General features: G+C 47.0%; 1 protein-coding gene across 1 annotated transcript; it reads left to right on the forward strand.

Annotated features, from left to right (window-relative positions):
• The first annotated feature begins 1,711 nt into the window (after positions 1 to 1,711).
• Positions 1,712 to 13,539, forward strand: OAS1 (2'-5'-oligoadenylate synthetase 1). Its single transcript, XM_082203383.1, has 6 exons — positions 1,712 to 2,103; positions 4,484 to 4,772; positions 5,803 to 5,978; positions 6,676 to 6,902; positions 9,578 to 9,728; positions 13,394 to 13,539. The coding sequence occupies exons 1-6, from the start codon at positions 1,921 to 1,923 to the stop codon at positions 13,436 to 13,438; spliced, it is 1,071 nt and encodes a 356-aa protein (XP_082059509.1). The 5' UTR covers positions 1,712 to 1,920; the 3' UTR covers positions 13,439 to 13,539.
• Positions 13,540 to 14,526: the final 987 nt, after the last annotated feature.

Here is a 14,526-nt window from a genome sequence, read left to right on the forward strand (position 1 = left end):
CTGCTCCTGTGCCTTATACAATGGCACCTTTGGTTCTCAAACACCTTGGTACTCAAATGCCTTGGTTCTCAAATGCTGAAAACCCGGAAGTAAGTGTACCAGTTTTTGAACCAATCAGAAGCTGTGCCTTAGTTTTCGAACACAATCAATCAATCAATCAGTAGCTGAACTGGATTCCACACAGTCACAAAAACAAATTAACCGAAAAAGCCTCAGAAAGAAAAATGCCAAATAAATAGCAAAAACAAAAGCGCCAAATACAGTAGTACCTTTGTTCTCAAACTTAATCCATTCCGGAAGTCCGTTTGACTTCTGAAATGTTCGGAAACCAAGGCGCAGCTTCTGATTGGTGCAGGCGCCCCGGAAACAATAGCCGACAACTGCATCAGACGTTTGGCTTCCGAAAAACGTTCAAAAACCAGAACACTTAATTCCAGGTTTTTGGTGTTTGGGAACCAAGGCGTTTGAGAACAAAGGTACCACTGTTTATATGTTTGAGTTTCATAGTACAGTGGTACCTCTGGATGCAAACGGGATCCGTTCCGGAGCCCCGTTCACATCCTGAGTAAAACGTAAGACACATCTGCGCGTGCGTGGGTTGCATTTTGCCGCTTCTGCGCATGAGCGTGACATCATTTTGAGCGTCTGCGCATGCGCGAGCTGTGAAACCCAGAAGTAACTTCCGGGTCTCCATGGAGTGTAACTTGAAAACGCTCAACCTGAAGCACATTTAACCCAAAGTATGACTGTAGATCCAGCCCTGTGGGTAAGCCACTGGGGATGAATTTGTGGTAGCAAGGGGGAGGTGGACCTAAAACATTTGGAATCCTCTGCCTTAGTACATGAATAGTGGAGCACCTTAGAAGAAGAAGAGTTTTATCCCGCTTTATCACTACCCGAAGGAGTCTCAAAGCGGCTAACATTCTCCTTTCCCTTCCTCCCCCACAACAAACACTCTGTGGGGTGAGTGGGGCTGAGAGACTTCAGAGAAGTGTGATTAGCCCAAGGTCACCCAGCAGCTGCAGGTGGAGAAGCGGAGACGTGAATCCGGTTCCCCAGATTACGAGTCCAACGCTCTTAACCACTACACCACACTGGCTCTCAAAAGACTTAATCAACGTGAGCTTATGACCCGCACTTACTGGGAATTCCTCGTTCATGGGGAAGAATTGCAATCCCCGATCCCCATCACGAATGGGGTTCAACGCGTTACCCACACCTGTCGGCATAGGGTAGACACACGCTGAGCCAGTCAGTGTAGCGCGCGTGCAGCCCCGGACATCCCAGGGCATCACAGACCTGTTATTGCTCAATCTCTGGTGGCTGAACGCCACTTGTCCCTCTAAGAAGTTGGACGCCGCCTGCTTGGGGGTCGCATAACTAGTTAGCATGCCAGAGTCTCGTTCATTATCGGAATTAATCAGACAAATCGCTCCACCAACTAAGAACGGCCATGCACCACCACCCTTACTTGACCAGAGCACAGAAAAGTTTGAAATTCCACGTTTCAATGGAGGCTTGAGAGAGAGAGAGAGAGAGAGAGAGAGAGAGAGAGAGAGAGAGAGAGTTTGCCTTTAACAAATCAACATTTCTGCCCTATCCCCTGTAGGAGGTGCCCAGAGTGACTGGGGAGGCCCGGCCAGATGTGTGGAGTATAAGTAATACATTATTGTTATTATAAGAGCCTTAGGGAAATGACTCTCCTGCTTTCTGTTCTGATCCTGTTTATGCTAAGATTAAAGCCGCTGTTTTGAGCAAAGTGAAACTTAGGGAAACGAAACTGAACAGGGCAGAGCAGAGCAAATACTGACAAGACAAAAGACAAGTTCAAAAAGCAGGCATTTCCTTCTTTATTGCCAGCGGAGGTGAAAGCGGACCCAGGAGCTGCTGGATCGTCTCTCCTGCCTCAACCCCTCTACCATGGACCTCCTCTACAGTTGTCGACCCAAAGAACTGGACACTTTCATCTTGCAGAATCTCCAGCCCAATAAGGAATTTAATCAGCAGGTGTGCAGTGCCATCAACATCATCTGTGAATTCCTGAAATCCACTTGCTTCAGGGATATGACCCCTCCTCGACCCAAGGTGCTGAAGATTGTCAAGGTCAGTGCCAGAGTCTGGGTGCTAAGAAAGAACGGTGTGGGCAGGTTCAAAGAGAGAGCGATGGGAGTGGGGAAGAGAACGAGAGTGTAGATTGTTAAGGTTGTAGATTGTAGGTTGCAGCTCTGTGATGGGTAAGCTAGAGTTCCCAGACTTCTTTCAGTTGTACACAGAGCTGCTAAGTGACTCTCTTATTAAGGTGGGTGCTCTTGGTAGCTCCACCGTCCTCAGAAGAGAGCCCAGGAGAGGACATTCCCTGAGCTGGGGAATTCCTTCCCCACAAAAGTGCCCTTTATTAGTTTTCCAGATTAATACAAATCAAACCAAATTTATTTAATTTAACACAACTAACACAATCTAGCCAATTAATTGGTTAAATGTTGTAGCCCTTTCATGAATCAGGAGGGAGGACCCAAGATGTTACATACGCTTCAGGTTACACACTCCACTAACCCAGAAATAGTACCTCGGCTTAAGAACTTTGCTTCAGGATGAGAACAGAAATCATGCTCTAGCCGCGCGGCAGCAGCAGGAGGCCCCATTAGCTAAAGTGGTGCTTCAGGTTAAGAACAGTTTCAGGTTAAGAACGGACCTCTGGAACGAATTAAGTACTTAACCTGAGGTACCAGTGTATAACAATGTGAGTCACGAATCCCAAAATGCAGAAGGGGAAAGTCCACTTGTGGAGCCAGAATGGGTGGGACCCACTCCCAGTTGGTGACACATTGGCAGAGCAAGCCTAATCTGTAGATAAACACTTAAATGATATTTACTTTTGACAGTGAGTGAGTCTCCACTGAGCCCAGCTCCGATAGTGGATGGGAATTTAAGGGAGATATGAGGGCCACTCTATGTGGCTCTTGGAATCCCCCCAGATCATTGTCAGGAGTTCAGCTTACATTCGAGTAGGACCCTAGCAGAGATACAGGCCCGACTGGCATGTTCTCTCCCTCCTGGTCAATTGTTCGGGAACTTCAAAAGCTTTCTTCTGCCCGAACATCACAGTGGCCGATGCCAACAGACACCAGCACACTTAGGAATCCTCAGAGTTTGCGCACCTTGCGTGACAGACCTCAGCAACTCAGCATTTTGGCTAATCTACTTTATTTACATATAAACACACACAGAGCACTGCAACATGGCTCTCTCTCTCTCTAGCATCAGACAGCAAAGAGAGAAAGAACAGAGGACAATAGTCCCACTTCACGGAACACAGTAACACAAACACCCTGTCTCCATCACTTCCCACTCTGTGGAGTCAAAACATACCATGTCATGTGAAAGACAAAAACCCAATGGCTGCAATCATGGAGCAGGAATTCTAACAAACATTCCCCTGGTTGGGATGCATCCTTGAACTCTGACCATCCCTTTCATTTGCATCAATGCAGGACAGAGAGGGGTGTGCGCAGGAACTTGCCTTACCTGCAAAGCTACCACCTGCACTGGGTTGCCCCGCCCACTTTCGCCCCTGGACCCGCCCACTACTGTCTTGCAGTCCCAGAATGGAAGGTGTCTAATGGGTAGGACAGTGCATAGCCTCCCCTGCCCCAGTGAATCTGCCCATGTCCCCCATGCCCCATTCAAGCAAACCTACACCCTGCACGGACCCAGGATTTCCCCCATTCTGGATTGAGTCTGGAATTAGTTCTCCCATGAAGAGTCTCCTGCTCTACAGGGAGGCATTAGAGTCAGGTGGCATCAGGATCCTACCTTCTCCTGGGAAGTTAGGTAGGTTGCAGCCCTTTTGGGGGGAGAGGCGGAACCTGATGCATGCCCCTCCTTCCTTCCTGATGCTCCATCCCCTGGCAACCCCAAACCTCTCGAGGTCATTCAATCCAAATTGCAGCGATCTGTGGTTGTCTGAACCTAGCTTCAGGCCTTGGATGACTCAGGCGCAGTGGCAGAGCTTCATGCTGTGGCAGGGGAGCAGAGAGCAGGTGTGGGTGTGGCTGGCGCACGTCCTGGGGGCATAGCATGCATCCTGGGGGTGTGGTGTGCCACCTGCGGGGGCATGGTGCCGGGGGGGGGACCGTGATGGCACCCCACTGGCATCATGCCGCCGGGGGCGGTACGCTCCCCTCGCACCCCTCTTCCTCCGCCAGTGCTCAGGCGTACAGCCCTTGCAATGGGGTGGAGGATTTCGAAGTGTACTTGCCCCCACGCAAAAGCCTGATTCCAATATCTATGTATCACAGAGGGTTGGAGTAGATGACCCTTTGACTCCCTTCCAACTCTAGAATTCTATGATTGATTGATTGATACGTGTGAAATTGACACAAGCTAGAAATTGACCTGCCTGGAATCAGCCCCTGGTACTCATTCGTCAGGGTGCAGGGAAACAAGGCTATTCTATGAGGCATCATCGGATTTTCCTCCCTAGGGTGGCTCAAGTGGCAAAGGCACAGCTCTGAAAGGGGGCTCGGATGCTGACCTTGTGCTGTTCCTTGACATCTTCAACGGCTACGAAGACCAGGAGAGAGACAGGTGGTTTATCATCCAGGAGATTGAGAAGAGGCTCAAGCAATGCCGGGAACGAATACGGAGCGATATAGAAGTACGGATTGAAAAACCAAAGTGGGACAACCCACGGGTGCTCAGCTTCCAACTTCGTTCTGGCCATTTCACAGAGTACATTGATTTTGATGTCCTGCCGGCCTTTGATGCTCTCGGTAAGTCCACCTGCCTCGGGATGGAGGCCCCATTCACACCACCTATGATGTAAAGCACGATTGACAGCAGTGTGAGCAGTTATGGCTTCCCCCAAGGAATCCTGGGAACTGTAGTTCATTAAGGGCACCAAGAGTTGCCAGAAGTCCCTCTAATCCCCTCACAGGTCTACCATTCCCAGAAAAAAACACAACTCCTTTTCCCTTATAGGGTATCCAAGAGCCTGTATATAGTCCTTAAGTGGGTTCCCTATCGGTAGGAGAAAATAACAGAGGCCAACCAGAGTATATTGAGAAGCAAAGCGGCTAGTAATCCTGATCTTTATTCAAGGAACTGTTGCAACAGGGTCCCCACTCACCACACACAGGAAGGAGGTGAACCCTGAACAGTGGTGTGCAAGCTCTTATATAGACTTTTGAAATTGCCCACCCTGTAGCCCAAGACCACCCCCAAAACATCACACATACATCACATAAGGAGGCTGTCTACAGCAGAAATCCTGTTTTGCCAGGATACCTGATAATGGTCACTGGTTGCATTACCTGGGCAGCCTAGCCATTCTTTTGTGATGGTTCATACTTAATTCCTGAGTCCAGGTCACAGGCTCACCCTATTCATACACAAATACACCCTTAAGACAGGATTTGTGAGCAAAGAGACAATGGGGAGGCTTTCCCCATTTCGTTCCCCACTGCAGAGGAATATTTGAGGTCATCGGGAGCGTCAAAATGGCTTCAGGACTGCTCTCCTGTACTATTTCAGACAAGTGGTTCATATACTTATGTGTTTGCCTTGTACATTTTTGAACATTTAATTTATATATTTGAGACCTTAGAATTCTTATAACACAGTCAATCCCTCATCACAGGGAACTATAGCAATTGTAGTTCTGCAAAGGAGAATGGGGCCTCAGTACCCTTAACAAACTACAGTTCCCAGGAAGAGAAGCCATGGCTGTTCAAAGGGGCAGGTGGAGCCTGAATCACCTGCTACTCCTTGTACCTGTGACCCCGTCTTTGTTTTGAAAAACAGGTCACTACTGGGGCGGCATGCCTGACCCCCAGGTGTACATCAGACTGATCGACAGCAGCAGAGGCCAGGGGGGTCAGTTCTCTCCCTGCTTCACCGAGTTGCAGAAAGACTTCATCAGGGAGCGCCCTACCAAACTGAAAAGTCTCATCCGTCTGGTGAAATACTGGTACAAACAGGTACACACACACACACACACACACACACACACACACACACTTCAGATCATGTGTGAATTCAAATTAAAAGCCTAGCACTGGAAACCAAGTGGGAGAACAGACACAACCCAAGACTAAAAATGAGTACAAACTCTAAAAATCAGAATTCGGTTTAAAAACCTGCTGGAAAGAAAAGGTCTTCAGTGAAGTGTCAGGACCAGCAATCAGAGACGATGAGAATTATAGTCCCAAAACAGTTGGAGACTCAAATTTGGGAAACCCTGTTCTAAAGGAAAGCGTTTTGGAACACTGAAAATGCCAGGTTCTTCAGTTTCAAGAGAATAGGGTGAAGTTCTGTTATGTACAATGGAACTTCACATCAAACAAAATTTAAGTCTTTCCAAAAGGGGATATTGGAACACTCCAAGTCATTTGCCCATCTATGTGTACAGAAAATAGTAAATCTAGCCAAAAGGCAACACCTGGAGATCTGCACTGATAACTTTGATGCATCCCTAATTATTATTATTAGTGTATAAGTATAAGATGGTTGCATAATCTTAGAAGGGGGTATGGCTGTGAATTCTGGTCTTAAGTTGTCAGGTACTGCCAGCCTGTATATCCCATTCCGCTGCCTGATCCTTTCATATTCTTCCATTGGTGCTACCCATTGTATTGCTGTGGGCTATACTTAATACGTTCTCCCATGTAACTGTAGCTGCCGAAATTGCAATCGAAGCCCCCAAAGTATGCACTCGAGTTGCTGGCTGTCTACGCCTGGGAACAAGATGGTAAGAGGACTTATTTCGACATGGCGGAAGGTTTCCGGACGGTCCTTTGGCTCATCCAACAGTACAGAGACCTCTGCATTTTTTGGACAAAATACTATGACTTTCAGAATGAGACTCTCAAGAAATACCTGCATACTCAACTCCGAAAACCCAGGTCAGTATTCTCTGTGCCTCTCTCTTAGGCGCTGCCATTTTGCAGGTGAAAATAGGGAACCTCTTATGGACTAGTAACCCCTCCTATTCCTGCACCATGGATCAAATGAACAGCAACTCTTCCATCTATATTTCCCAACTTTACATCCTTCCCCATAGAGTTTTCCTGTATAGAGAGAGTTCTTTGGGCAAATCTGTTGTATGTTTAAAGTGAGAGTTGAAATCCTGAGAATGGTGGTTCTCTGAGAGATGCAGGAGATCTCTAAAGTTGCCATATTTCAAAGAGCAAAAAAGACGACACATTTGCCAACTTCTACTTTTAACTACAGAGCCTAGGACTTGCTGATCAGAAGGTCGGCGGTTCGAATCCCCGTGATGGGGTGAGCTCCCGTTGCTCGGTCCCTGCGCCTTCCAACCTAGCAGTTCGAAAGCACGTCAAAGTGCAAGTAGATAAATAGGTACCACTCCGGCGGGAAGGTAAACGGCGTTTCCGTGTCCTGCTCTGGTTTGCCAGAAGCGGCTTAGTCATGCTGGCCACATGACCCAGAAGCTGTACGCCGGCTCCCTCGGCCAATAAAGCGAGATGAGTGCCGCAACCCCAGAGTCGGTCATGACTGGACCTAATGGTCAGGGGTCCCTTTACCTTTACCTTTACTTTTAACTATGGATCACTATGAGGACTCTACCCTGGAAATAGAGGACATATGGCAACCCAATCTCAAACACAGGGCTGATCCCACTATAGAAGTGGGTGTCCACTCAGGGCAGGCTTTGCTAATCTGGCACCCTCCAGATCAACCAGAGCTGGCTGATGGGAGTCGGAGCAATATGGCTGTGCAGGCTGGGGCTGATGGAAGTTGAAAAACACCTGGATGACCTGCCTCGGGGGTCAGTCACATGTATTGTGTATCGATTAATTTCCCCAGATCTGAGATCAATTTCTCTTCGTTTCGCAGTTGTGCCTTACGAAAACCTGATCTTACCCACTGAATCAGATGCCCTGTAAGCCGAATCTATCTTCGGATTTTCTGCGCATCTGTTAAGATGTGGGTGGGTAAGATCTGAGTTTTACAAGATGCAGCTTCAATAGAGAGAAGCTATTGAACCCAGCATAACCAATCAATCTACAATACAATCAAAATACAGTGGTACCTTGGTTCTCAAACTTAATCCGTTCCAGAAGTCTGTTCCAAAACCAAAGCGTTTCAAAACCAAGGTGCGCTTTCCCATAGAAAGTAATGCAAAATGGATTAATCTGTTCCAGACTTTTAAAAACGACCCCTAAAACAGCAATTTAACATGAATTCTACTATCTAACAAGACCATTGATCCATAAAATCAAAGCAATAAGCAATGTACTGCAGTCACACAATCAATCAGTAGCTGAACTGGGTTCCACACAGTCACAAAAATAAGAAAGCTGCAAAAACGCAAAATAAATAGCAAAAACAGACAGTCCTCAGCGTAACACTCAAAACGGAAGTGTGGCACTCAAATCAGAAGTGTAACACTCAAAATGGAGCGTGTTTGGCTTCTGAAAAAGTTTGCAAACCCGAGCACATACTTCTGGTTTTGCAGTGTTTGGGTTCCAAGTTGAGTACCAAGGCGTTTGAGAATCAAGGTAAAGGTAAAGGGACCCCTGATCGCTAGGTCCAGTTGTGGATGACTCTGGGGTCGCGGCGCTCATCTCGCTTTATTGGCCGAGGGAGCCGGCGTAGTTTCCGGGTCATGTGGCCAGCATGACTAAGCCGCTTCTGGCGAACCAGAGCAGCGCACAGAAACACCGTTTACCTTCTTGCCGGAGTGGTACCTATTTATATACTTGAACTTTGGCATGCTTTCGAACTGCTAGGTTGGCAGGAGCAGGGACCCGAGCAGCAGGAGCTCATCCCGTTATGGGGATTTGAACCACCAACCTTCTGATTGGCAAGCCCTAGGCTCTGTGGTTTAGACCACAGCTAACAAAACTGGGAATGAGCCCTTTCTGATTGTGCTTGAAAGGAAATGGGGGCTTGGGGTGAGTCAGTGAACATGATTTGGCTAAAACTGGGAGCAACAGAGGTGTGGGCCTTGTGAGTTTTACTTAGGGTCCCCTCGTTAATCTAGTGTCATTGTTATTTATTCAACATTGGGGGTTTCTGCAAATCCCTAGGCTGAGGTTGCTAATCTTTTTCTGTTGGTGAGGTAATCTTTTTCTGCTTTGTGAGGTCTACATGCTGCAGTGGGTGTGGCTAGAGTGGGTGTGGCTTATTGGGACTGGTTGGGCAAAAGGCAGGGAGGCCAACAGTAGGTGGCGCCAGAGCTCAGAACAAGCAGAGCCAGAAAATGGACATGGTGAAAGCGAGCCTTGCCTTCCCACACTCTCAAACCCATGAACACACAGGCGCATCACAAACAAACCAACCAGCATATATGCAGCAGATCTTCAGTGTGGGCTTCTATTCAAATACAGACCATAGCAGTGGTGGTGAGAGGTGAGGAGAGGTATCTTTATTCAGGGCTGGTGCTTCTTCATCTCCTGATACTTCTGGCTTCCCATAACCACCATGAGTTGGTTTGGAGGAGGAGCCTATACCCCCCCCCCAATTGCTTGGTGGGAGGTGGGCCTGGCTTCTAGGATAGGGCTCTTTCGCTCCTGCCTGAGGCTAATAAATCTTTCCTGTCCCTGTATTTTAGGCCTGTCATTCTTGACCCAGCAGATCCAACTGGGAACGTAGGAGAGGGGAAACGCTGGGATCTACTCGCAGAAAAGGCTGCGGATTGTGCTAGGCAGGCATGCTTCTTCAGGAAACCCGATGGCTCCATGGTTCAACCCTGGAATGTGCCGGTGAGGGCAGCATACAATCATAGTATTCTAGTATTATAAGAAAAACTGCTCCTTTTCCCTTATGGGGTATTCAAGAGGCCGTATAGAGTCCTTAAGTGGGTTCCCTATGGGTAGGAGAAAATAACAGAGGCCAACCAGAGTACAGTGGTACCTCTGGTTGCGAACAGGATCTGTTCCGGAGCTCCGTTCTCAACATGAGCAGAACGCAACCCGCATCTGCGCATGCGCAGGTCGCGATTTGCCGCTTCTGTGCATGCGTGTGACATCATTTTGAGTATCTGCACATGTGCGAGCGGCGAAACCCGGAAGTAACCCTTTCCGGTACTTCCGGGTCGCCGCGAGACGCAACCTGAAAAGATGTAACCTGAACCGAACGTAACAAGAGGTGTGACTGTATATTGAGAAGCAAGGCGGCTAGTAAGCCTGATCTTTATTAAAGTGTTGCAACAGGGTCCTCACTCACCACACACAGGAGGGAGGAGAACCCTGAACAATGGTGTGCGAGCCCTTATATAGACTTTTGAAATTGCCCACCCTGTAGCCCAGTAACCCCCCCCCCAATACATCATACATACATCACAGAAGAAGGCGGTCTACAGCAGAAATCCTGTCTGCCAGGATACCTAATAATGGTCACTTGATTGCTTTACCTGGGCAGCCTGGCCATTCTTCTGTGATGGTTCATACTTAATTCCTGAATCCAGGCTACAGGCTCACCCTATTCATACACAAATACGCCCTTAAGACAGGATTTATAACTGAAAAGACAATGGGAAGGCTTTCCCCATTGGCCTCCCTTACTGCAGAGGAATATTTGAGGCCATCGGGAGAGTCAAAATGGCTTCAGGATTGCTCTCCTGTACTATTTCAGATACATGGTTTATATATTTAGATATGTGCGCATTTATGAATATTTCTTTTATATTTGAAACCTTAAAATTATTATAACAGTAGAGTTGGAAGGGACCCCAAGCCAACCACCTAGTCCAGCAGTTCTCAACCTGTTGGTCCCCAGATTTTGTTGGACTACAACTCCCATCATCCCTGACCACTGGTCATGCTGGCTAGGAATGATGGGAGTTGTAGTCCAACAATCTGGGGACCTACAGGTTGAGAAACACTGATCTAGTCCAACTCCCTGCAATGCAGGAATAAATAATCCCTGACAGTTGGCCATCCAGCCACTGTTTAAAAACCTCCATTGAAGGAGAGCCTACCACCTTCCGAAGGATTTCGTTTCACTGTCCAACAGCTCTGATCCTTAGAAAGTTCTTCCTAAACTTGAGTTGGAATATCCTTGTCATTTGAATCCATTGGTTTGGTTCATACCCTCTGGAGCAGCAGAAAACCAGTCTTGCAGATATTTTAAGATGGCTCTCATATTTCAATCTTCTCTCGGCCAGGTTAAACATACCCAACTCCCACAATCACTTTTCATAAGGTTGGCTTCCAGGCCCTTAAGCATTTTGGTTGCCCTTCTCTACTCACATTCCAGCTTGTCAAGTCTGTGCTGGTGATATGTGGCCCCTAAGTGTGGCCCTCAAAGAGCAACCAGCTCTCACGGACTGAGATGACAGAATGTGTGATGTGGGTGACTTTTGCTAGTTACAAAGGTGGCTGGAGTGTGTTTATTACTGGTAGTGCAGAAGGCAGGGAGGCCAACAGTAGGTGGCGCCCTAGCCAAGAACAGTTGGAGCCAGAAGCAGCGATATTATCTCTGCTGAGTCCTAGAAGGGTAACACTGATACTCAGGAGGGAACCGGTGGATGTGGCCACCCCTTGGACTGGTTGCAAGTAAGGAAGCAGGGGGTTGGTGGGGCAATGCCCCATTTGCCCTGATGGACTGACCTCTGCTAAGTGAGGATTTGCAATCCAGGTGAGCACACTCAACAGAAACTCCAATCTATATCGTCTGCATTTATGTATCTCCTCCTTATTCCCACCCAAAGTTTAATCATCCTCCAAGTCCTCCCCTAATAAAAGCAACAGATGGGGGAAAGCAAGCTTGCCCCTCAATTTATGTACACAGAAATGCTTTGTTTCCCCAACATCTCTCCTGAACGGAACTGGGGTTTCTTTTTTTAAAAAAATAATTTTTATTAACGGGCCAATCACATCACATTATCCAAATCACATTAGTTCCAAATTATACAGCCAAAATTTAAATTTTGTTGGGGGTACCCATACATCAAGCTCCGCAAGAGTCCAAAACTCTGAACAAGTCCAAACATCACTTATATTACTGCTTTAATTAGACAGTTCTATCCAGTTCAATCCAGATAGTCCTTTATTACTTTCTTTCTCTTCTTGTTGTTATTGTATATTCCTTTCTTTGCGATATCTGATAATTTTCACAAGCAGATTGAAAACAGGCATCCTTTGTGTGGGTTTTGTACTCTCCAAAGATCATATCACTCAGGGACAGCCTCTGTTCAACGCTTGCATAAAATAATAATAATAATTAATCTTCGGTCTGTCCTTTACTTTTCTCAGGCTTGCCAAATAAATCAAATGAATCAGGAGGCTCTGTCAGGTCAAGCTTGCGTTCCAACATTCCTTCTCTTTCGAATGATCCTGATTCTCCTCCCCCTGTCCTTCTTTCTCCGGCAAGCCTGTCTTGGCGAGACGCCATTTTTTAACTGTGTCATGAAAATTTTCCTCTTTCTCACCGTTCACCAATCCTCTCTCCTGTTATAATCCATCCCACACAGTTCTTGAATTCCTGCTTGTGAATAATAAAAACGCAACGATCTTATTTCTATCTGGGGTGAAGGGTTATTGATATCACATCGTGCAAAGGAAAAAAAAGTTTTTTCCTCCACCCCCCTTCATTCCAAACATACAGTCTCCTAGTGGTGATTCATCAGAAGATTTACTTATCCATCCGTCACTCCCGGTCACAGAGATCCATTACTCAGCAGTCTTATCTCTCGAACATTACTTGATATATGTGCTTCAGCTTCATTCCAATCGTATGTTTCCAATTATAATTCCGAGCTGAAGCTAACCAGCACACGCTAATTGGAATCGGCGTCAGGAAGATCTGACTTCACCGAGGGCTCATGCCAAGTGTTCGGCACCCCCATCTCTCGGATCAGGGGGTGCATTGTGAACACCGCTGGCAAGGCAGCGTCCCCCCATCTCCTGGCGGGGTAGGAAGACTGCATACTTCCCATAGCAGCCCCTCAATTACCTCGTATGGGCCAGAGAGATGTTATTGTCGGCCATCTTCCAACACGCCACCTGGTGGCCCCTGGAACTGGGGTTTCTAGGGCCACATTCACACTGATGTAAACAAGCACCATGCATTTAAAGTGTTAGGACACCTGTTATGTACTGACTTGAATAGGATCCAAAATGCAGCAGTCTGATTGGTCCTAGAACAATAGGATTCAGAATGCAGCAGTTTGATTGGTCCTAAAACAGTGCAGCAGTATAATTGGTCCGCAGGAGCCACCCAATCCAGCTCCAGGTGGAAGTGAATCCACAACCTGATTGGCCTACAGGAAAATTCCGGTCTCTGTTTGTGAGGTGTAGATTTCCAAAGCTCTGCCGGAAGTATCACTTAATAAACATCTGAGAGAGTGTTCCAGTATTAAGTCGGGTGTAAAATACATGAAATGTAGGCAAGATGGAAACTACATTTTTGTTCATTTTCCTTCCAGCTGCAAGTGCCCTGGGAAGAGCCATACTCTTGCACCATACTCTGAGGAGACCCCTTCCAGCCTCGTCGTAAGAGAAGCTCTCCGTGGGTGTCTGAAGAGGCTTATATTGTTTTCCATGCTATTGAAATAAAAAATTTAAGGTCTTATATATATAATAAATGTTCATAAATGTACCAATCTAGCACGTACATAGATATGTGGACCACACGTGTGGAGCAGCACAGGAAGACCAGCCTGAAACCATTTTGACTCACAAACTGACCAAATGTTTTCTCTGCAAGGAGGGAGGGGGTGAGGGAACCTTCCCATTGTCTCAGTAATTAAGAAATCACCATCTCAAAGGAATAGCCAGACTACCAAGAAAGGCAATCAGATAAGGCATTATCAGATAACCTGGCAGACAGGAAAAACAACAGCATTCAAATTTCTGTTGTAGACCACCTTTTCTGTGATGTCGGTATGATGTTTGTGGGGGGTGGTCTTGGGTTACACCCCTTCTGTGATGTATGTATGATGTATGGAGGGATGGTCTTGACCTCCAGGGCATGGAATTTAAAATGTCTATATAAGGGCAGGCATACCTTGGTTCTGGGTCCTCCTCCTTTCCTGCGTGTGAGGGGAGCACCCTGTTGCAACAGTTCAATAAAGATCATGCTTAGTAGCCGCTTTGCTTCTCAATATTCTCTGGTTGGCCTCTGTTGTTTTCTCCTACCGATGGGGAACCCACATAAGGACTCTATACGGGCTCTTGAATACCCCATAAGGTAAAGGGCAGATTTTGTTTACAACAGATGCATCTTGGGAGCTGGGTTTCTGAATGCTAATAGTTGCCTGAGGCCTCTAGGCCCAAAGCCATGAACATTCTGGTCTCTTCTGGATAGAAGTGGATGCCACTGACATCATAAAGAGCTCATAGCCCACCTTCTCTCAGCAGCCAGAAGCATCATAGCCAGACACTGGAGAGACCTGTCAGGAGTAAGCATGGACCAATGGTACCAAATAGTATGGGAAACAGCCTTATTAGATAAAATAACCAACAAACTGAAACTGACACGGGGACAAATAGAAGAAGATGCCACCACCCCGGTATGGCTCCCCTTTATCACATACACAGCCCAACAAGACAATAACAA

The sequence above is a fragment of the Podarcis vaucheri genome (genome assembly GCF_965113315.1).
Source record: "Podarcis vaucheri genome assembly, chromosome: 16".
Classification (NCBI taxonomy): domain Eukaryota; kingdom Metazoa; phylum Chordata; class Lepidosauria; order Squamata; family Lacertidae; genus Podarcis; species Podarcis vaucheri.